Consider the following 24309-nt stretch of genomic DNA (forward strand, 5'->3'; position numbering starts at 1 on the left):
TGAAAACCTTGTTTACATACAACAATAGTTTAGTTATATAATATATAGACTTAGAGAGAGACCTTCTAAAAAACGTTAAAATGTATTATTGGCACGCAAAACCTTAAAGGGAATAAATGAAGACTCCGCACGCCACTTCTAAAAGGTTGCTGACTCCTGGTTTAGAGTCAAATTTTCCAGAAAAAATCCACCCTAACCTAAGATGACTTGTGAAAATTGATGTGGCTTGGTTTAGTTTTGCTGATATTCGGAACAATATAGGTGCAAGTGTAAAAATCATACTTCTAATAGAAAGCTAGTGTCAATCTTATCGATGGAGAAACTAGGTTCCCTGCAAGACCGTGGAATACACTTAACAGCCACATTAGGAACCCAAACTATTGCATAAATGTAAAGCAGCAGAGTTCCCATTGCTCCAAGAGAGCTTTACATTTTTCATTTCCTGACTTTAGTGACTTCAAATTTACAGCTCCTTTGTTGGCATCCTTTCGTCTGCAAGAGATGGTGGGCACTGCAGCCTATGATGTACCTGACTAGTCCAATCAGAGATTTGCATGATCTTTGGCAGTTATTGCAAATGTCTGTATTTTGGTTAGGAGCTGCTTGCTTCCTACGGGCTCCTCTTCAAGCTGTAGGAGCCAGCTTCTGCCATGGACTTTGATACCCTGATGGAGAGGATTGCGCCACTTGCCACGATCACTTGCCAAGTTTTCCCGTCAGTCAGGATCAATTCCAAATTCCTTCATATCTCGCTTGTATCTGTCTTTATAGTTTCAGAGTAACAGCCGTGTTAGTCTGTATTCGCAAAAAGAAAAGGAGGACTTGTGGCACCTTAGAGACTAACCAATTTATTTGAGCATAAGCTTTCGTGAGCTACAGCTACTCCGATGAAGTGAGCTGTAGCTCACGAAAGCTCATGCTCAAATAAATTGGTTAGTCTCTAAGGTGCCACAAGTACTCCTTTTCTTTTTGTCTTTATAGTGAAGCTTGGGACGACCTGTTGTTCTTGTTCCCTCTGATAGCTCCCCTTATAGCATGCTCTTAGGTATGCATCCGTCTTCCAACCTACTCAGATGGCCCAGCCAGCGCAGTTGTCTTCGCTTGAGCAGGGCTGTCACACTTGGTAAATCTGCCCTTCAAAGAACCTCTGCATTGGTGACTTTATCCTGCCATTTGGTGTTGAGTATGTGGCATAAACAAAGTAGGTGGAAACTGTTTAACCTTTTCTCCTGAAGAGCATACGTTGTCCATGTTTCCCAACCATACATGAGAGTGCTGGGGACTCAAGCTTGGTATACTAACATTTTGGTCTTGATGGTAAGCTTTGAATTGTTTGAGTTAGTTAATGTGATAAACGTGGTGGCAGCCTTTCCAATGCAAACATTTAGTTCTTCATCCAGTGAGAGGTTGATGGTCACTGTAGAACCTAAATAACAATGTTTGGACTATGTCTAACTGGTTTGCATTTAAGGTAATTGAAAGATCTTGTGGAATCCCCTGTCCTAATACAACCGTTTTCTTGATACTATGGTGACAGCAAATGCCTGACAGGCATTGAAAGGCAGTACATGAGTTCTTGTAGTAGATCCTCATTGTGAGCTATGTGGGCAGGCATCATCAGCGAATAGAAGTTCCCTGATTAGCACCTGTTTTACTTTGGTCTTTGACTTAAGTCGGACAGGTTGAAGAATTTCCCCATCGGATATTGTGTGGAGATGGGCTCCATCTTTCATGTCCTTAAATGCACAGCTCAAGAGTACGGAGAAGAAGATTCCAAAAGTGTAGGGGCAAGAACACATCCATGCTTCACTCCATTTTTCATCTCAAATCTGTCCGAAGTGGACCCGTCAAACTGGACAGTTGCTCTCATGTTGTGGAATGAATGTATAAGACATAACAGGGTTGGTGGGCATCCTATCTTTTCTAGTATTGCAAATAGACCTGCTCTGCTGACTGTGTCGAATGCTTTGGCTAGGTCCACAAAGGTGATGTACAATAGTTGGTTTTGCTCTCTGCACTTTTCTTGGAGTTGATGCAGAGAAATATCATGTTTATAGTTGCTCTTCTAGCCGTGAATCAGCACTGTGATTCAGGGTAGACACAATCTGCCAGCTGTTGTAGGTGCACTAAGATGACTTTTCTGAAACCTTTTCCTGCTACACTGAGTAACAAGATACCCTGTAGTTGTTGCAGTGGCAGTTTTAGCCTTTATTTTTATACAAAGTGATGATGTTTGCATCGTGCATCTCTCGTGGTACCTCTCTCTTTCCAGCATTTAAGTAGCAGCTGATGAACATATAGTAATAGGCTGTCTTTCCCGCTGTTGCGGGGTTTGTACCTCATTCACCCCTTTGATCTGGGGGGGGGAGTGCGAGGGGGTAACCCCGCCTTTCTGCGCCTACGTCTGTTCTACTACCCCTCCAGTAGTCTGTACGGTGTGTCTCAATGGCCAGAGTCCCCCTAAACTGACTGACTGAGCAGCTCTGCAGCCTTTTATACCTGACTTCCAGTCGGAGCATGCCCAGTAGAGCCTCAGGGGCGTGTCTTCCTTTGCTAGGACAGAAGGGTTAACCCTCTCAGTACCACTGCGGGGACGGTCCGCCCCCTCAAACACCCTCCCCCTTAGAACGGTGGTCGGGGTTTCCCCCTCCCAGTCTTCCTCTTCGCCCGCCCGGAGAAAAAGTCTGCATTATCTGCCTTATCTGGCCTATTCAGCACTTGAAAGGAATATGGCTGGAGGCACAAATACCACCGCAGGATCCAGTCATTCATCTCTTTCATGCTGTTGATCCAGCGAAGGGGGGGCGTGATCACTCTCTAAGGAGGAGTTGGCCAACAAGTAATACCGCAGCGTGTCGACTGCACACTTAACTGCGAGGGCCTCCCATTCTATGGTAGAGTAGTGCGTCTCACGTGGGGTGGTCTTCCCTCTCTACCTCTTGTGACAATACAGCTCCTATACCACTCCTGATGCGTCCGTCTGGAGAATGAAGAGCTTCGTAAAGTTGGTTTGGGTTAACACGGGCTCCTGGGTCAGCTGGTGTCAGAGTGCATGAAAAGCGTTCTCACATTCTTCTGTCCATTGGACCTTCTGGGGCTGTGTTTTCTTCGTTAGGTCTGTCAAGGGGGCGGCCAGTGTCGAGAAATTAGGGACAAACCACCTATTATATCCTGCCAGCCATAAGAACTGCCATACTTGTTTTTTTGGACTTAGGGGTGGGGTAGTCCCTCAAAGCCTGTACCTTATCTACCATGGGGTGTAATTTTCCTTGCCCTACCATACAGCCTAAATAAAAGTCACTTCCCGTTGTCCTTGATAGTACTTGGCCAGATTTGCTGTGAGGTGCCGAATATGGTCTCCCCAGCTTGTGCTATAAATGACAATGTCATCAAGGTATGCTGCAGCATATGAACTATGGGGGCTCAGTACCTGGTTTACGAGTCGCTGGAACGTAGCCGCAGCACCATGTGACCCGAAAGGCATCACTATAAATTGGAAAAGGCCGAACGGTGTGGGAAAGGCTGTCTTCGCTCAGGAGGCAGGTGTCAGGGGAATCTGCCAATACCCTTGGTTAAATCCAGGGTGGAGATAAATTCTGCGTGGCCTAGTCCCTCCAGCAACTCATCTGCCCGCAGCATGGGGGAGGTATCAAAGCGAGAGATAGCGTTCACTTTGCAAAAGTCGATGCAAAACCTCACCGAGCCGTCTGGCTTGGGGACCAGCACTATGGGACTCCTCCACTCACTCTTCGACTCTTCCACCACCCCCAGGATTAGCATTGATTCCAACTCCTTCCGCACGGTCGCCCACATTTCCTTGGGAAGCAGGTGGTGGTTCTCTCTCACCTTTTGGCCAAGGACAGTGGCGATGTGGTGACTGGTCACCGTCGTTCTTCCTGGTCGAGCAGACAATACCGTGGGGAAAGCTGCTACCACTTGCCGCACCTGTTCTTGCTGGGTAAGGTTGAGTTCTCAGCCAATGGTTACTGTGCTTGACTCTTCGTACCCGCCGGCTAATGGCCCAAGTTCGGGTTCTGGGAAGTATGGGGCAATCATAAAACCCGCTCGGTCTTTCCATGCCTTCAGCAGGTTTACGTGGTATACCCGGGTGTCCCTTTGTCATCGGGACACCTGTATCTTGTAATCAAGGGGCCCCACCAGCCGGACCACCTCGAACGGCCCCTGCCACTTGGCTAATAGTTTAGACTCAGTGGAGGGCAGTAACAGCAGGACTCGGTCCCCTGGCTTGAAGTTCCTCATCTTCACCCTCCAATTGTACTGGATCTGCTGGTTGCGCTGTGCCTGTAACAGGTTCTCCCTGGCCAGGGTGCCCAGTTCCCAAAGCCGCTCCCTCAAACGGAAGATATACTGGACTGAACCTCTGACGCGGGTCTCTTGCTCCTTCCAGGTTTCTTTCAGGAGGTCTAAGATCCCCCAGGGTTGTCTCCCGTAGAGGAGCTCGAATGGGGAGAACCTGGTGGAAGCTTGTGGCACCTCATGTATGGTGAAGACGAGCACTAGCAGGAACTTGTCCCACTGGCGGGGGTCGTCCCCCACGAATTTCTGTAGCATCTCTTCAGGGTCCCATTAAAGTGTTCCACCAACCCGTCCATTTGGGGATGGTAGACGGAGGTCTTAAGGGCACGGATGTTCAATAATCGGTAGAGTTCTGCCATCAACTTGGAGGTTACATTGGTGCCCTGGTCTGTCAATATCTCTCATGGCAACCCCAAGTGGGAAAATATCTGCAATAGCTTGTTGATGATGATGGGGACCATGGCTGTTTGTGTAATGGTACTGCCTCAGGATACCGAGTCGCATAGTCTACTACAGCCAAGATGTATCTATGGCCTGAGCTACTTTTCTCCAGGGGCCCCACCAGGTTGAGGCCAATCCGCTCAAAAGGAGTGCCAATCACTGGTAAAGGTACAAGGGGGGCCCTTGGTACCCCTTCGGGCCGGCCTTCTGGCATTCCAGGAAAGAGGGACAGTAATCCCAGACCTCTTGGAGTATGCCTGGCCATAAAAATCATTGGGCTACTATTAGTAAGGTCTTTTCTCGCCCCAAATGTCCTGCCCAGGGGACTGAGTGAGCCAGACGGAGTAGTCCTCTTTGGAACCTCCGTGGGACCAACAATTGCCGCACCTTGACTTGTGTTTCTGGCTCCTGGGCCACCCGATAAAGTAAGTCTTTGTGGATTTCAAAATGGGGGCCTTGGGGCCGATACTGCCAAGGACGGGCCTCTCCAGCCCGGCTGGCTGCCTGCTCCCAGGTTTGGCTAAGGCTCGGCTCCCCTCTCTGTTCCTCCAGGAAATCTCCATCAATATCCAGCCAACTCATCCCTTCCCCTGTCGGACCGTCGGTCGGGGCCTGACTCCCTTCGTCTACTTTGGGACCTCTCGACGTCCCCTCTAAGGGGTCCTATGGCCCGGGTTGGCCTAATAAACCCTGCCTCCCATAGCGGGCTCTCTTCCTCTTCTCAGGCTTTCCGCTCCACCCCCATATAAGGTCAGCAAAACCCAACCAGTCGTGCCCCAACACCACGGGATACGCTAATCTAGGAGCCACCCCCACTAAGCAACGTGCCTTCTGTTGGGCGGCCTCCGGTTGCACCCAAATGGTGGGGTAAGACGTCACGTCCCCATGTATACATTGTAACTGTATCGGTGCCCTGAGGGGATGGGAGTACTCTACCAGTCCCATGCGGATGACGGTCTGGCTGTACCCCGAGTTCACCAGTGCTAAGGTTGGGGTTCCCTCCACTCGCACCGAGATCACAATCTTTGGTGGCCCATCCTTCCGGGCTCGTTGGTCTGCTGTTAGGACCTGTCCATAATTACAGTCCATGTAGGGGCACTCTCTCCTGAAGTGCCCCATTTGTCCGCACTGGTAGCATCTATTCTGATTCCCCTACGTGGGTAGGGTGCCTTGCGGGAGACTTGATGCACCTGATGGTTCCTCTTGGCCCTGGGACAGGCGCGCCCCCAAGGGACCTTGGGCCTTGAGGGTTGTCGGAGAGCCCATCTGTTGGAAGGACAAAGAGGAACTTCCCCTGCTAGTCTTATGCACCGCCCCTTCTGGGGGTCAGTATCCCCCTCCTGAAGTCCTTGTCTTACGACCTGCTCACTCCTCTGGCTCTGCCGCCATGTAGTCTTCGGCAAGGGATGTAGCCTCCGCGAGGGCCCTCGGCCGGTGTCGCTGCACCCACTCCTTCCTCCCCAATGGGAAGGATCCGGAGGAACTGCTCCAACGCTACAGCCTCGGCCATCTGGCAACTAGTACGGCGCTCAGGCCCTAGCCACCTCCAACAGAGGTCGCGGACCTTCTGGCCTACTGCCCGCAGCCTGGCTCCAGGTGGATATTTCTCCCGACGTAGCCTCTGCCGGTACATCTCTGGATTGATGCCTGCCTGGTCTAGGATGGCAGCCTTAACCGTCTCATATTGCAGTGCCTCTGTGGGTCGAGATTGCGGTAAGCGACCTGCACTGGTCCTGTTCAATACGGGGCTATAATAGTGGCCCAATGCTCTGGGGGCCATTGAGTGGCAGTAGCTACCCATTCAAAAGTCACTAAGGCAGCCTCGGGGTCATCCCCTGGCCCCATCTTTGTCAGCCGCACTGACAGTCCCCCAAAGCCATCCCCAGGTGCTCCTCCGTCTGGGCTGTGGGGGGACTAGATGCCGTATTCAACAAGGTCACCACCTGTTGACAGAGTCGATATTGACTCACTTGCTGTTGGGCAGCCAACTTCTGCACCAGCTGTTGCTGTGATTCTTGTTGCTTTGTTGCCTACAGTTGTGGTTGGGTACCCAGTTGCTGTAACAACTGCGTCTGCTGTTGCTGTTGTTGTACAGCCTGTTGCTGCAGGTTTTCCAGCAGCCATTTCAGGAGCTTGTCAGTCTCCATTCTGTATATGTGGGTCCTTCTATCAGGCCCTGATCGATGCCCACATTCTCCTCCACATGTGGCGAGTTTTGTACATCATCCACCCCTTTGATCTGGGAGGGGGCGAGGGGTAACCCCACCTTTCTGCGCCTACGTCTGTTCTACTACCCCTCCGGTAGTCCGTACAGTGTCTCTCAATGGCCAGAGTCCCCCTAAAATCTCTACCCCTAGTGGGATAGCGCGGCCCAGCAGCTGGAGTCCATATAGTACACTCCTAGAGCAGTATGGCCCAATGGCCTGGGTCCCTCTAAATCCTCTGAGGCAAGCTAGGGGTCAGGGAATTATGTCGTCTCAAGAAAAAAAAGGGGGGGGGGCAGTGACTCCTGGTAGGGGAGCCCGGGCCCACCTGCCTTCACTGGGCTCCAACCCAGGGCCCTGTTGGGGCGGAGTGATCCACCACAGGGTCAGCGGGGAATCCGACCGAAACACGTTGACCTCATAGTAGTGGGAGGTACCACTCTTCTACCTTTCCTGGGTCTCTTCCTACCAGTCCTCCGGTCGCCGTAGTCCCTGTGGCATCAGGGTCTCCAGGGCTCTCAGCACCAGACGCTTCCTGGGGTTCTGATAGCTGCGAGCCTCCGGTCCAGGTTCTTGGCTCTTCAGCTCTCCCCGGTAAGGGCTGTAACGCTCCTGGGCTGGAGCCTCCGCTGAGCGTCCTTCCTCCTCGGCCGCCAGCCCTGACTGAGCAGCTCTGCAGGCTTTTATACCTGACCTCCAGTCGGAGCATGCCCAGCAGAGCCTCAGGGGGCGTGGCTTCCTCTGCTAGGAGGGAAGGGTTAACCCTCTTAGTCCCAGTGCGGGGACAGTCCGTCCCGTCGCACCTGCACTTGAGAATTTCCACTGCGATGCCATCTTTTCCAGGGGCCTTGCCTCTTGATAGCAAATCAATCGTCTTGCTTAGCTCTTTTACAGTGGGCACCACATCTAGCTCTGGTATGACCTGTAGAATTGGTATTTGGTCCATTGATTTGCTGGCGATGTTTCTTGAGAGTATAGCTCTGAATAGTGTTCAGCCCAACAAGACAGCTCACTCTTGCATTAATGTAACATTTTATATTTATGTTTTGCAGTTCATACTTAAGGAGAGAGGATAATAGATTAAGACACATGTATAATAAGAAAAATAGGGAAAAAAACACTACATATGTCAAGTGCAATTTGCTGGAAATGTAATTTTGCATTTCCCGATTTCTTGCAATTGTGGAATCTTAGCAGTGCAGTTTTTGCAGATTTTTCTAAAAAGATTTTTAAACGAGTAGAAATATCTGGTGTTATTCAGAACTCACTGCCACAGGTTTTGCCAACAAAGCTCATAAGCTAGTAGGTCTGCAGTTACTTGGGTTTGATTAACAACAAGGTCTACCTGCAAAGTTCAATCACCTTGATAGAAAGGTGATTCAGCTTTTGATTAACAAACTCTGCCGGATTCATCACCAGGAGTCAAACAATCAGTGGTAGTGCTCTGGAGCCTTACGGCTTGTGGAGTTTACCAGCACAACTTGTCAACTGCATTAAAAAGCAATTCGCTACTGCATTAAATAGCTATAGGTGCACACATATTGGGCCCCACACTTTAAGAAGGATGTGGATAAATTGGAGAGAGTCCAGCGAAGGGCAACAAAAATGATTAGGGGACTGGAACACATGACTTATGAGGAGAGGCTGAGGGAGCTGGGATTGTTTAGCCTGCAGAAGAGAAGAATGAGGGGGGATTTGATAGCTGCTTTCAACTACCTGAAAGGGGGTTCCAAAGAGGATGGATCTAGACTGTTCTCAGTGGGAGCTGATGACAGAACGAGGAGTAATGGTCTCAAGTTGCAGTGGGGGAGGTTTAGATTGGATATTAGGAAAAACTTTTTCACTAAGAGGGTGGTGAAACACTGGAATGCGTTACCTAGGGAGGTGGTAGAATCTCCTTCCTTAGAGGTTTTTAAGGTCAGGCTTGACAAAGCCCTGGCTGGGATGATTTAACTGGGAATTGGTCCTGCTTCGAGCAGGGGGTTGGACTAGATGACCTTCTGGGGTCCCTTCCAACCCTGATATTCTATGATTCTACATATCCACAGCCTCTATAGTTCCATGAACACCTTACATGTTACTGACAACATTCCCTATGGTGTGGGCGTAGAGCCACATGTTCAAATGTTAACCTTGATTTTAAAAAAGTTTTTTGAAATTTCAAAAGTTCAGTCATTTTGTAACTAACTCCTCAAAATAATGGAATCCAATTTTCTTATGCAGGAAAAGTATCTGATACCTTGAAAATGACTGAGGGGATTTGGTGCAAACCTTCTTAAAATAAACCAAAGCAAAATAAATTAGACAATCTGGCTTTTGACAGAGACCAATCATTTTAGCACAAAAGCTACAGGTCTTGGAAAACATAAGGTCCATCTAGCCCAGTATCCTGTCTTCCAACAGTGCCCGATGCCAGTTGCTTCAGAGGGAATGAACAGAACAGGCAATCGAGTGATCCATTCCCTGTCGTCCATTCCCAGCTTCTGGCGAACAGAGACTACATACGCTCAGAGCACAGAGATGCATCCCTGATCATCTTAGCTAATAGTCATTGATGGACTTATCCTCCAGGAACTTATCTAATTCTACAGTATTTTGAATCCAGTATTACTTTTGGCCTTCACAACATGCCCAGCAATGAGTTCCACAGGTTGACTGTGTGTTGTGTGAAGAAGTGCTTCCTTTTGTTTGTTTTAAACTTGTTGCCTGTTAGTTTCATTGGGTGACCCCTGGTTCTTCTGTGAAGCGGTAAACAACACTTCCTGATTCACTTTCTCCACACCAGTCATGATTGTATAGACCTCTGTCGTATCCCCATTCAGTGATGTTTTTTCCAAGCTTCAGTGTCCCAGTCTTTTTAATCTCACCTTGTTTGGAAACTGTTCCATACCCAAAATCATTTTTGTTGCCCTTTTGTGTATCTCTTCCAATATCTTTTTTCAGATAGGGTGACCAGAACTGTACACAGTATTCAAGGTGTGGGCATATTATGGATTTAGATCAGTGTTTCCCAAACTTTTGTATTGGTGACCCCTTTCACACGGCAAACCTATGAGTGTGACACCCCCCCCCCCATAAATTATAAACACTTTTTTTTTTATTTAACACTATTATAAATTTTGGAGGCAAAGCAGGGTTTCGGGGTGGAAGTTGATAGCTTGTGACCCCCATGTAATAACCTTTTGACCCCCAGTTTAAGAACCCCTGATTTATATAGAGGCATTATGATTTTTTCTGTCTTATTTATCTCTTTCCTAACTTTGCTAGCTTTTTTGACTGCCACTCCACATTGAGCGGATGTTTTCAGAGAACTATCCACAGTGACTCCAAGATCTCTTTCTTGAATGGTAACAGCTCATTTAGACCCCATCATTTTGTAAATATAGTTGGGATTATGTTTTCCAATGTGCATTACTTTGCATTTATCAACAATGATTTTCATGTGCCATTTTGTTGCCCAGTCACCCAGTTGAATGAGGTCCCTTTGTAATGCTTGGCAGTCTGCTTTGGACTTAATTACCTTGAGTAGCTCTGTATCATCTGCAAATTTTGACATCTCACTGTTTACCCCTTTTTCCAGATCATGTATGAATATGTTGAACATCACTGGTCCCAGGACAGACCCCTGGGGGACACCACTATTTTGTAGAATCATAGAATCTCAGGGTTGGAAGGGACCTCAGGAGGTCATCTAGTCCACCCCCCTGCTCAAAGCAGGACCAATCCCCAATTTTTGCCCCAGATCCCTAAATGGCCCCCTCAAGGATTGAACTCACAACCCTGGGCTTAGCAGGCCAATGCTCAAACCACTGAGCTATCCCTCCCCCCTATTTACCACTCTCCATTCTGAAAACTGACTATGATTCTATGATCATTTACTTCTACCCTTTGTTTCCTATCTTTCAACCAGTTAGCAATCCAGGAGAGGACCTTCCCTCTTATGCCATGACAACTTACTTTGCTTAAGAGCCTTTGGTGAGGGACCTTGTCAAAGACTTTCTGAAAGTCTAAAGTACACTATATCCACTGGATCACCCTTGTCCACATGTATGTTGACCCCCGCCCTCAAAGAATTCTAATAGACTGGTGAGGCACGATTTCCCTTTACAAAAGCCATGTTGACTCTTCCCTAACAAATTGTGTTCATCTATGTGTCTGGTAATTCTATTCTTTACTCTAGTTTCAAACTGTTTGCCTGGTACTGAAGTTAGGCTTACTGGCCTGTAATTGCCGGGATCGCCTCTGGAGCCCGTTTTAAAAATTAGTGACATATTAGCTATCCTCCAATCATCTGGTACAGAAGCTGATTTAAATAATAGGTTACACACCACACTTCCTTATGATCACGTGAAAACTGGGAGCTCCAAAAGAAATCTTTTTTCTCTTTTAACTACAGCAGAAAATTCAGGTTCCACTGTTAGAATCCCTACCTAGAGCAGTGGTTCTCAAACTTTAGTACTGGTGAACCCTTTCACACAGCAAGCCTCTGAGTGCGACCCACCCCCCTTATAAATGAACAACACTTTTTAATATATTTAACACCATTATAAATGCTGGAGGCAAAAGCGGGGTTTGGGGTAGAATTGGTAGGGGAAGTAGAAGTGGGTGGCAACCTAGGCAGCAGTGAACGTGAAATGGTTGAGTTCAGGATCCTCACAAAAGGAAGAAAGGAGAGTTGGAAAATACAGGCCCTGGACTTCAGAAAAGCAGACAGACTCCCTTAGGGAACTGATGGGCAGGATCCCTTGGGAAGCTAATATGAGGGGGCAAGGAGTCCAGGAGAGCTGGCTGTATTTTAAAGAAGCCTTATTGAGGGCACAGGAACAAACCATTCTGAAGTGCAGAAAGATAGCAAATATGGCAGGCGACAGCCTGGCTTAACAGTGAAATCTTCGGTGACCTTAAACTCAAGAAGGAAGCTTACAAGAAGTAGAAATTTGGACAGGTGCCTAGGGAGGAGTATAAAAATATTGTTAGAGCATGCAGGGGTGTAATCAGGAAGGCCAAGGCACAATTGGAGTTGCAGCTAGAAAGGGATGTGAAGGGTAACAAGAAAAGTTTCTACAAGTATGTTAGCAACAAGGTGGTGGTCAGAGAAAGCGTGTGACCCTTACTGAATGGGGGAGGCAACATAGTGACAGATGATGTGGAAAAAGCTGAAGTACTCAATGCTTTTTTTGCCTTGGTCTTCACAGACAAGGTCAGCTCCTAGATTGCTTGACTTGGCAGCACAGTATGGGGAGGAGGTGAGCAGCCCTTAGTGGTGTAAGAACAGGTTAAGGACTGTTTAGAAAAGCTGGGCATGCACAACACCATGGGTCCAGATCTAACGCATCCAAGCGTCCGGAGGGAGTTGGCTGATGTGATTGCAGAGCCACTGGCCATTATCTTTGAAAATTTGTGGCGATCGGGGGAGGTGCCAGATGATTGGAAAAAGGCAAATATAGTTCCCATATTTAAAAAAGGGAAGAAAGAAAACCCGGGGAACCACAGACCGGTCAGTCTCACTTCAGTCCCCAGCAAAATCAGGGAGCAGGTCCCCAAGGAATCCATTTTGAAGCACTTGGAGGAGAGGAAGGTGATCAGGAACAGTCAACATGGATTCAACAAGAGCAAATCATGCCTGGTCAACCTGATTGCCATCTATGATGAGATAACTGGCTCTGTGGCTATGGGGAAAGCGGAGGATGTGATATCTCTTGACTTTAGCAAAGCTTTTAATACGGTCTCCCACAGTACTCTTGCCAGCAAGTTATAAAGTATGGATTGGATGAATGGACTATAAGGTGGATAGAAAGCTGGCTAGATTGTCGGGCTCAATGGGCAGTGATCAACAGCTTGATGTCTAGTTGGCAGCTGGTATCAAGTAGCGTGCCCCAGGCATTGATGTTGAAAAAAACCAGCTCCAAGACCTTTATCAATGATCTGGATGATGGGATTAACTGCACCCTCAGCAAGTTCGCAGATGACACTAAGCTGTGGGGAGAGGTAGATAAGCTGGAGAGTAGGGATAGGGTCCAGAGTAACCTAGAGAAATTGGAGGATTGGGCCAAAAGAAATCTGATGAGGTTCAACAAGGACAAGTGCAGAGCCCTGCACTTTGGAAGGAAGAATCCCATGCACTGCTACAGGCTGGGGACCAAGTGGCTAGGCTGCAGTTCTGCAGAAAAGGACCTGGGGTTTAGAGTGAACGAGAAGCTGAATATGAGTCAGCAGTGCTCCCTCGTTGCCAAGAAGGCCAACGGCATATTGGGCTGTATTAATAGAGGCATTGCTAGCAGATCGAGGGAAATGATTATTCCCCTCTATTCGGCACTGGTGAGGCCACATCTGGAGTATTGCGTCCAGTTTTGGGCCCCCCACTACAGCAAGGATGTGTACAAATTGGAGAGCGTCCAGCAGAGGGCAACAAAAATGATCAGGGGGCTGGGGCAGATGACTTACGAGGAGAGGTTGAGGGAACTGGGGTTGAGGAAACCGGGGTTGGGGGAACCAGCTGAGCAGCGAACAGCGGAGAGGCTAACAGGGAGTTTGCCTGGGAGTTTGCCCGGAGATAGCCCACTGAGGCTTACATCTTGCCGGCTTCTCTGAGTAGTTACTACAACTCCTGAGGAAGCTCGTAGAAGGAAAGTAATATGGATGGGGAGTGTTCCACTGTTGTGACCTGCACTGGATGTGCCATGTTTGTCTTTCTTCCACAGGACAGAAGCGACTTTGTCTGTACAAAGTGCAAGCTGGTCTCCATATTGGAAGAGAAGGTTCAAGGTCTGGAGCAACAGGTATTTGTGTTGCGTAAGAGAAACTGAAGATTTCCTGGACAGACGTCAGGATATGTTTCTACAGACAACATTCTGAAGATTCAGAGCAGGCTGCACTGCGGGGATAGGAGGACGGTGAAGAAATTTGGCAGCATGTGACCTCCAGAAGAAGAAAGGGGAGCGTTCATGCACCGGCGCAGATACAGGTAAGCAACCGTTTTCATGTCCTCTCCATAGGTACTAATGCGGAGAGTGGACTAGATGATACATCTGAGGGAAGGGAAAGTAACAGAAGGAGACTCCGCTGATTGGAAGGTATGAGATGCACTGTCCTAGGGTTGGGGGTTCCACGACCACCGCTCCCAAGAGAAGGAGGTGGGTGGTGGTGGTCGGGAACTCTCTCCTCAGGGGGACTGAGTCATCTATCTGCCTCCCTGACCGGGAAAACCGAGAAGTCTGCTGCTTGCCAGGAGCTAGGATTCACGATGTGATGGAGAGACTGCCGAGACTCATCAAGCCCTCGGATCACTACCCCTTCCTGCTTCTCCACGTGGACACCAATGATACTGCCAAGAATGACCTTGAGCGGATCACTGCAGACTCTGGGAAGAAGGATAAAGGAGTTTGAGATGCAAGTGGTCTTCTCGTCCATCCTCCCCGTGGAAGGAAAAGGCCTGCGTAGAGACCATCAAATCGTGGAAGTCAACGAATGGCTACGCAGGTGGTGTCGGAGAGAAGGCTTTGGATTCTTTGACCATGGGACAGTGTTCCAAGAAGGAGAAGTGCTAGGCAGAGACGGACTCCACCTAACGAAGAGAAGGAAGAGCATCTTTGCAAGCAGGCTAGCTAACCTAGTGAGGAGGGCTTTAAACTAGGTTCACCGGAGGGAGGAGACCAAAGCCCTGAGGTAAGTGGGTACGTGGGATACCGGGAGGAAGCACGAGCAGGAGCGCGCGAGAGGGCAGGGCTCCTGCCTCATACTGAGAAAGAGGGATGATCAGGGAGTTCTCAAGTTCCTCTATACAAATGGAAGAAGCCTGGGAAACAAGCAGGGAGAACTGGACGTCCTGGCACAGTCAAGGAATTGTGATGTGATTGGAATAACAGAGACTTGGTGGGATAACTCACATGACTGGAGTACTGTCATGGATGGATATAAACAGTTCAGGAAGGACAGGCAGGGCAGAAAAGGTGGGGGAGTTGCACTGTATGTAAGGGAGCAGTATGACTGCTCAGAGCTCTGGTATGAAACTGCAGAAAAACCTGAGAGTCTCTGGATTAAGTTTAGAAGTGTGAGCAACAAGGGTGATGTCGTGATGGGAGTCTGCTATAGACCACCGGACCAGGGGGATGAGGTGGACGAGGCTTTCTTCCGGCAACTCACAGAAGTTACTAGATCGCAGGCCCTGGTTCTCATGGGAGACTTCAATCACCCTGGTATCTGCTGGGAGAGCAATACAGCGGTGCACAGACAATCCAGGAAGTTTTTGGAAAGTGAAGGGGACAATTTCCTGGTGCAAGTGCTGGAGGAACCAACTAGGGGCGGAGCTCTTCTTGACCTGCTGCTCACAAACCAAGAAGAATTAGTAGGGGAAGCAAAAATGGATGGGAATCTGGGAGGCAGTGACCATGAGATGGTCGAGTTCAGGATCCTGACACAAGGAAGAAAGGAAAGCAGCAGAATATGGACCCGGGACTTCAGAAAAGCAGACTTTGACTTCCTCAGGGAACTGATGGGCAGGATCCCCTGGGAGAAAAACATGAGGGTGAAAGAAGTGGTTCGGGACTATTTAGAAAAGCTGGAGGAGCACAAGTCCATGGGGCCGGATGCGCTGCACCCAAGAGTGCTAAAGGAGTTGGCGGATGTGATTGCAGAGCCATTGGCCATTATCTTTGAAAACTCATGGCAATCGGGGGAAGTCCCGGACAACTGGAAAAGGCTACTGTAGTGCCCATCTTTAAAAGAGGAAAGAAGGAGGATCCTGGGAACAGGCCAGTCAGCCTCACCTCAGTCCCTGGAAAAATCATGGAGCAGGTCCTCAAGGAATCAATTCTGAAGCACTTAGAGGAGAGGAAAGCGATCAGGAACAGTCAGCATGGATTCACCAAGGGCAAATCATGCCTGACTAATCCAATTGCCTTCTATGACGAGATAACTGGCTCTGTGGATGAGAGGAAAGCAGTGGACGTGCTGTTCCTTAACTTTAGCAAAGCTTTTGACATGGTCTCCCACAGTATTCTTGCCAGCAAGTTAAAGAAGTATGGGCTGGATGAATGGACTATAAGGTGGATAGAAAGTTGGCTAGATCGTCGGGCTCAACGGGTAGTGATCAATGATGTCTAGTTGGCAGCTGGTATCAAGTGGAGTGCCCCAAGGGTCAGTCCTGGGGCCGGTTTTCTTCAATATCTTCATAAATGATCTGGAGGATGGCGTGGATTGCACCCTCAGCAAGTTTGCAGATGACACTAAACTGGGAGGAGTGGTAGATATGCTGGAGGGTAGGGATAGGGTCCAGAGTAACCTAGAGAAATTGAGGATTGGGCCAAAAGAAACCTGATGAGGTTCAACAAGGACAAGTGCAGAGTCTGCACTTAGGATGGAAGAATCCCATGCACCGCTACAGACTAGGGACCGAATGGCTCGGCAGCAGTTCTGCAGAAAAGGACCTAGGGGTTACAGTGGGTGAGAAGCTGGATATGAGTCAACAGTGTGCCCTTGTTGCCAAGAAGGCTAACGGCATTTTGGGATGTTTAAGTAGGGGCATTGCCAGCAGATCGAGGGACGTGATCGTTCCCCTCTATTTGAAATTGGTGAGGCCTCATCTGGAGTACTGTGTCCAGTTTTGGGCCCCACACTACAAGAATCGGTTTCAGAGTGGCAGCCATGTTAGTCTGTATTCACAAAAAGAAAAGGAGTAGTTGTGGCACCTTAGAGACTAACAAATTTATTTGAGCATAAGCTTTCGTGAGCTGCAGCTCACTTCATCGGATGCATTCAGTGGAAAAGGCTACTACACTACAAGAAGGATGTGGAAAAATTGGAAAGAGTCCAGCGTAGGGCAACAAAAATGATTCGGGGACTGGAACACATGACTTATGAGGAGAGGCTGAGGGAACTGGGATTGTTTAATCTGCGGAAGAGAAGAATGAGCAGGGATTTGATAGCTGCTTTCAACTACCTGAAAAGGGGTTCCAAAGAGGATGGCTCTACACTGTTCTCAGTGGTAGCAGATGACAGAACAAGGAGTAATGGTCTCAAGTTGCATTGAGGGAGGTTTAGATTGGATATTAGGAAAAACTTTTTTACTAGGAGGGTGGTGAAGTACTGGAATGGGTTACCTACGGAGGTGGTGGAATCTCCATCCTTAGAGGTTTTTAAGGCCTGGCTTGACAAAGCCTTAGCTGGGATGATTTAGTTGGTGTTGGTCCAGCTTTAAGCAGGGGATTGGACTAGGTGACCTCCTGAGGTCTCTTCCAACCCTAATAGTCTATGATTCTATGATTGGGGTGGAGGCTGACAGCTCACGACCCCCCATGTAATAACCTCGTGATCCTCTGCAGGGTCCCGACCCCCAGTTTGAGGACTCCTGACCTAGAGTAATATTTTCAAAAGCGACACTGGAGTCTCATTGAAAGTCAATGGGACTTAGGCGCCTTAGTGTCAAAGTTGCTTTTGAAAATGTTACCTCTACTAAAATAGTTCTTTACCTAGATAAGGGCCAGACTGAACAGCCTTATTCATATTTTGAGCAGTTACTCAGACAAGCAATCCCGTTGACTTCAGTGGGGCAACTCATGTGAGTAACTGCTCACCAGCTTGAGCAAGAGATCCATAACCACGCCCTAAACTGCTGGAATTTAAACTACATATTTCTTTTCATGAAAATTTTAACCGGGCTAGACTGAACACCAACTACCATGGTGCCCACAGGGCATTGTTTACTTCCATGAGTCAGTTTTCAACACATGTGATGGTGCAAATTTCTAAGCAAACGAATCAGTGAGTTTTCCAAGAGGTGCTGTACCATATACTCTCCTAAAATCAATCTTACTATCTGCCCTTGAATAATTATTTTTCTCATTGATCAAAAACTGATCCGGTTCATCTGGAATGATATTTTCCTTTAAAATCAATGCGCTGTCTCAAACACGGAGTATGGTTACTCAGCCCACGGCAAGAAACCTCCCAGACCAGGCTGACAGACTTGGGCTAGCAGGGCTCACGTTAGCTCTCTAAAAGTAGCTTTACAGACGGTGCTTTGTGCTGCAGCTTGGGCTCAGAATCCCACCTCTCTCCCTAGGCTATGAAGCCCAAGCCCCAGCCGAACCACAACTTCAAAGCACTGTCTACGCAGCTAGTTTTAGGGCACTAGTGTGAGCCCCGCAATCCCAAGTCTTTCAACCAAGGCTGGGAGGCTCGCTGTTGCAGGCTGTGTAGACATAGTCTGAGAGCTCTCAGACTGACTCCCTACAGACACTTCTGCTCTGATACATGTCCAGCCTCTCTCACGGATGGGGGTGTACACACATACACACCCCTCTTTTTCCATATAAGCTTCCCTACAGTCTTGGTTTAGAGTTTGGATGCTCATTCATCTTTTTTCTTTTTCTTTTTGAACTAAAAAAATCTAATCAACTCCTCCTTTGTTAGGGCTAACATCCTTCTTCGACCTGGAATCATATGGCAGGGAAGTCCTCCCACCATGATACAAGCTCAAAATGATGAGGAAACCAACTTTTACCTTTTCTGGAGTCACATCATCACTCCTCAAAGCAACACAGCAACCTAAGCATCCACTCCCAGGTCTGTAATAAAAGCCAAGGGGCCTCTTGCATAATTCTTGGATCCCAGAGCCCTCCAGTGTCGAAGGTGGGAAAATTCTAGTGGCCAGAGGCCAGGGCTAGCACACAACTGCTGCCAGACAACACTATCGTCTCACTTAGGTGCCACCAAGCAATGGCACATACTTGTTCTGATCCCTTTCTTCTACTTAATTCATTCTCCATTCCCCAGCAGTTTGGGTTCTACTTCAGATGCTATTGCCACAGCTTGGAACATCTCAGATGCAACCACACTGGCTGTATCTAAGATGCAGAAGGTAGGTGCATGGACTCTGGAGTTTCCACCTACTGCAGGGAGAGAGAGTAAAGCTCTGAAGAGAGCAGAGAGAGATGAACAAAAGGCGCAGAGAGAGAGAGAGAGAGAGAGAGAGAGAGACTAGAGAAAGTACTCACCATCATCACAAGGCTTGGGTCCAGATCTCTCAATTCAAATCCAGACTCTTTTCTCCCTCTATCTTCCTCCAGACTCACCTATAGCAAAGAGAAAAACCAGTATAGAGGCTGTAGGCAGACAGTAATGGTACTGCAGGGTGTGCACAACTCATGCCCAGAAAAGAATTAGCACATGTAAGGTTAACAAGAGCACAGCAACCTACACACCTGTGACCATTAACCTCGTTATCTGGCTTCATCTTCATCTCTGCAGGGTCACCACTAACACAAGTGCCCTCTGTCAGGGCAACCAGCCTCTCACTGTGGCACCCATCTCAAGGGCAAACTGCTTCTCCTGGGAACACTGGGAATGAATGTTCTCTCCCCGACACATCGGGCAGAAGAACTCTGTCCATTCCTCAATGGAGAGATGGGCGGGGCAGGTCCCTACCTACTCCCTTTCTTTTCACTGAGGGCTGCTCCAACTTCTGGGCAGCCAGCAGGAAAGAGGAGCAGCCTTGGTAGACAGGTTTATGAGCAGAAAATAATCAAAAGAACACTGAAATGTCCCAGCACGAACATCTTAAACACCCAGGCTATGATTTTCAAGAGTGATGTGTGATTTTTGGGTGCCAAACTTAAGACACCATAAAAGGGGCCTGAACTCTGGAAAGTGCCGAGCACCAGCATCTGAACACCAGGCCTCCTGGAGGTGTCTCGTTAGGCAAGCGAAGTCCCCGGTCACTTAAAAGACTTGGCCTCTCTAACTTCAGGAACAGCAATAAACACTGAGGCCAGTGCTCAGTGCCTGAGGCTTTATCACTGAGACACTTTAATGCTGGCTTTCCAAAACCTTGAATGGAGAGACAGCATTATCCAGATAAATGGAAAGTCACCTTGGATCTGGAAAGGATATTTTACTCTTCAAAGATTGGTTCAAGATCAGAGACCTAACTAAGCATGCAAGGTGACATGAGCAAGCACAAGCTAGTACTCAAGGGGTATGTCATCTCTGGTTGCCCAAGATGCCCAAAGGGAAGGCTCCAGACTTGGCAGAGCCTTTGCAGTGCAAGAGAAGTCATGAGAACAGTCCCAGCATAAAAACAGAGGGTCAAGCCTGCCTAGTCAGCCTGCAGACTCAGACTTTTTCTAGCTGGCAGGGAGAACACGGGAAACAGTCTGCCAGGTATCACATGGAGAAATAAGAGCAAGCCAAAAGGAGGGGGCATCCTGGAAGGGAAATAAAATGGTGATGGGCGCGGGGTGGGGGGGGGGGGCAGGAAAATCGACAGAACAGGACTACTCCAGTAGTCTTCCTGGTCCTCCCTAGGGAATCTGATTTCTTGGCCAGCCCATGAGAATGAGGACTGGCTGGGCAAGGAGACTGGGAGCTGCAGGGGAGGAGAGACTGATCTGATAAGGAGATAGAGTGTGCAAGGAGACCTGGGAAAAGGGGCAGGGCAGGGCAGGGCAAGAGACTGGGAGCCAGTGAGAAAAGGGAACAGGGGCAGGGGGAATGAGAGATCAGCTGGTACGGAGGAGGGGAGAATCCAGAGGGGAAAAATAGGATGTGATCAAGTAGTTAAAAGGCTGTATCACACAAAGGAGCTCAATTAAAGTCACAAAGGGAACCTTAATTCTAGCATTTCTTAACTTGTGAGCCTTAACTTCACAACTTTAAAATGTTCTATTAACAGAGTTTTCTTGTGTGTAATATAGAATGAAAACAGCATACTGCATCATTTGAAGTTAGAGGACTTTTAGGAAAGGGTAACTGGAACTGGTGAGACAATGGGACTAACACTCATGGGGAAGTGACATGGCAGTGGTCACAATTCTCGGGTAACTGACCGACACCTCCTGCTGTCTGACCACCGCTAAACCAGGCCACACAAATAGGAGTCCCCTCAATACTACATTAAGCTAAACAGTCTGAGTTTAGGGGCAGGGGAAGGCCATGGCTCCCAATCTCCAAGTCCTTTTTAGCATAGTCCCGGATGCACCAAGTCTCTCCTGCTGTTGGTATATCATAGCATGCTGTCCCCTTGTAGGCACAGGGAATCAGTGAGTGGCCTTTTGGAGGGCTACTTCTCTGCAGCTCTCCTGGGGTTCCTCTTGGGAGCTGTAGCGCTAGCCTCTGTTTGCCCGAAGCTGGGAATGAGCGACAGGGGATGGATCACTTGATGATGACCTGTTCCGTTCATTCCCTCTGGGGCACCTGGCATTGGCCACTGTCGGAAGACAGGATACTGGGCTAGATGGACCTTTGGTCTGACCCAGTATGGCCGTTCTTATGTCTGCTCTCCCGCAGGGCTGCCCACCAACTACCTGGAATTTCCTGATTTTCAAACCTTATTCTACCCCGAGATGACTAACAGGGATGGGGGCGGGGGCAGCCCTCCCCACAGTAGCTCTAGGTCACCAGTGCAGGTTTATATACCTGTCACACACCCTCTCCCTCAGGATTGGGGTAGGGGGTATCAGAGTACCCCATCATGGGGGGAAAAACTGGCACTATGCTAAGCTTTTCCGGCTCAGTGGTTGAGCTGGAATTTATAGGGAGATAGTTACACGTGCCAATGCATTATTCGAGTGCATTCAACTAGAGTGCTAAGTAGTCAGTAATTAACTAAAAGGCATTTCCCAATGGATAGCAGTGTAAAGAATCCACGGCCTGTCCCACAATCAAGATGAGCTGGTACAATTGGACTTTCCACCCAGTCTAGACGCCTTGATTGACCTTGCATAAAGACTGACAAAAGCCTGATGGAATGCTGCCAAGAAAGGTGGTCAGTTTCCTGACTCCCCCAGTCCTGTCATCTCTGGCCCACCAACCCTCACTGCCTTCCCCACAGCCTGACCCCCTGCAGCTTGACTTCTCCAATGCAGAGAGAAAGCTGCATTGGGGCTATGTCTATTACTGTGGAAGACCAGGACATTCCACATTGCACTGCCCTGCTAAGGTCCAATCTGCACCGTTATCAGAGAATGGCAAACACCAGCCCCTGATAAGGGGGCCCGGGCTGGGGTGGTACTCTCCACCTCTCCCCAGTACCCAGCATCAGCACCTGTCTGCTGGCAACAACCGAGCAGGTCCTGACATCTCCAACTCCCCCTGCAAGTCAAACAGCTCTCCATCTCAGAGGTCCATCTGGAGGTATTGGTGAATTCAGGTACCTCAGACAATTTCATGAATCAGCACTTTGCACAAGTACATCAGATCCCCACCCAATGCAAGAACTCTCTGGTCTTGGTGGAGTCTATTGACAGCTTGTACCTTTCATCAAGCCCGGTTATCCATTAGATCGCACCACTGCTTAATTTGTAATGCAAGAGGTGCTGGGGCTCAAGCAAAGTTGCCCGGCAAATTAAGCACTGGATCGCATCCCTGAAGGTTGTGACTCTTCAGGATCACCAAGACACTCTCCAGCGTGGATTTATTTGAGCACCACACCTTTCCAGTTGTTCTCAGCATGCTCTGGACTCACTACCTCTACATTTGTTGGTGGGCAGGCACAATACATTTTAGCTTCCCACATTGCTGACAATTCTGTCTCCTGAAAACCAACTGTAGGGACCTTAAACTGGGAACCCCTTATAGTTCAGCTTACCTCAGACTAGAGATTCTAAATCTGTCATTTAATCCCCAGGGCGTCTCGCTACCCTCTGTGACCCCATCCATTGCCTCTATGTTACTGATTAAATACAAGAATTTGCTGTGTTCAGCAAAAGGAACACAAACATTTTGCCCTTCACAACTATGACTGTCCCATCAAGTTCCAGCCAGAGCAGAAGTCCCTTTTGGTTGCATCTACTCCCTTTCAGGGTCAGAACGTCAGGCTCTCCATGACTACTTCCAGGAAAATCTACAAAAGGAGTTTATCCATCCTTCTATGCCTCCAGCTGGGTACCAATTTTCTTGGTGGAAAAAAAAAAACCCACCACAGGTTGTTAGGGCCTTGTGTTGACTATTGGGTGTGAAACAGCATCACAATTCCAATTAACAAATTTATTTGGGCATAAGCTTTTGTTGGCTAAAACCCACTTCATCGGATGCATGCAGTGGAAAATACAGTAGGAAGATATATATGCACAGAGAACATGAAACAATGGGTGTTGCCATACCAACTATAACGAGACTAATCAATTCAGGTGGGCTATTATCAGCAGGAGAAAAAAAACCTTTTGTAGTGATCGCAAAAAGAAAAGGAGGACTTGTGGCACCTTAGAGACTAACCAATTTATTTGAGCATGAGCTTTCGTGAGCTACAGCTCACTTCATCGGATGCATATCGTGGAAACTGCAGCAGACTTTATATACATACAGAGATCATTGTTTTATGATCTCTGTATGTATATAAAGTCTGCTGCAGTTTCCATGGTATGCATCCGATGAAGTGGGTTTTAGCCCACGAAAGCTTATGTCCGAATAAATGTGTTAGTCTCTAAGGTGCCACAAGTACTCCTCGTTCTTTTTGCTGATACAGACTAATATGGCTACCACTCTGAAACCATTCAAATCGATACCCTTTCCTCCTCAATAAGCTTTTTGAATGGCTCCACTCCACAAAGGTTTTTACTAAACTGGACCTTTGTGGGGCCTGCAATTTGGTCTGGATTAGAGAAGAAGATTAGTGGCAGACCACCTTCCCTACACAGTATGGACACTGAGTACCTGGCCTGTGCAATGCCCCAGCAACATTCCAGCACTTCATAAACAATATCTTCAGGGATGTATTAGATCACCATGGAGTCATTTATCTGAACGACATCCTCATCTTTTCTGACAATCGAGCGTCTCATGATCCGCATTTACACAGCCCTAAAGACTTTGTCAACTCCATAAGAATGGCCATATTGTGTCAGATCAAAGGTCCATCCAGCCCAATATCCAATCTACCAACAGTGGCCAATGCCAGTGGGAGTGAACCTAACAGGTAATGATCAAGTGATCTCGCTCCTGCCATCCACCTCCACCCTCTGACAAACAGAGGCTAGGGACACCATTCCTTACGCATCCTGGCTAATAGCCATTACTGGACTTAACCTCCATGAATTTATCCAGTTCTCTTTTAAACCCTGTTATAGTCTTAGCCTTCACAACCTCCTCAGGCAAGGAGTTCCACAGGTTGGCTGTGCACTGAGTGAAGAAGAACTTCCTTTTATTTGTTTTAAACCTGCTGCCCATTAATTTCATTTGGTGGCCCCTAGTTCTTATATTATGAGAACAAGTAAATAACTTTTCCTTATTCACTTTCTCCACACCACTCATGATTTTATAGACATCGACCATATCACCCCTTAGTCTCCTCTTTTCCAAGCTGAAAAGTCCTAGCCTCTTTAATCTCTCCTCATATGGGACCGTTCCAAACCCC

General features: G+C 48.1%; 1 protein-coding gene across 1 annotated transcript in view; it reads right to left on the minus strand.

Moving 5' to 3' along the window:
- MTMR4 (myotubularin related protein 4) overlaps nucleotides 1-19029 on the minus strand; it is an 82763-nt gene extending 63734 nt beyond the window's left edge. Inside the window, exon 1 of the mRNA XM_073315767.2 lies at nucleotides 18956-19029. Within this exon, the coding sequence (XP_073171868.2) occupies nucleotides 18956-18961 (6 nt within the window). The 5' untranslated portion in view covers nucleotides 18962-19029. The remainder of the gene's footprint in view (nucleotides 1-18955) is intronic.
- Between the last annotated feature and the right edge of the window lie 5280 nt (nucleotides 19030-24309).

Source organism: Lepidochelys kempii, chromosome 17 (assembly GCF_965140285.1).
Source record: "Lepidochelys kempii isolate rLepKem1 chromosome 17, rLepKem1.hap1, whole genome shotgun sequence".
NCBI lineage: Eukaryota > Metazoa > Chordata > Testudines > Cheloniidae > Lepidochelys > Lepidochelys kempii.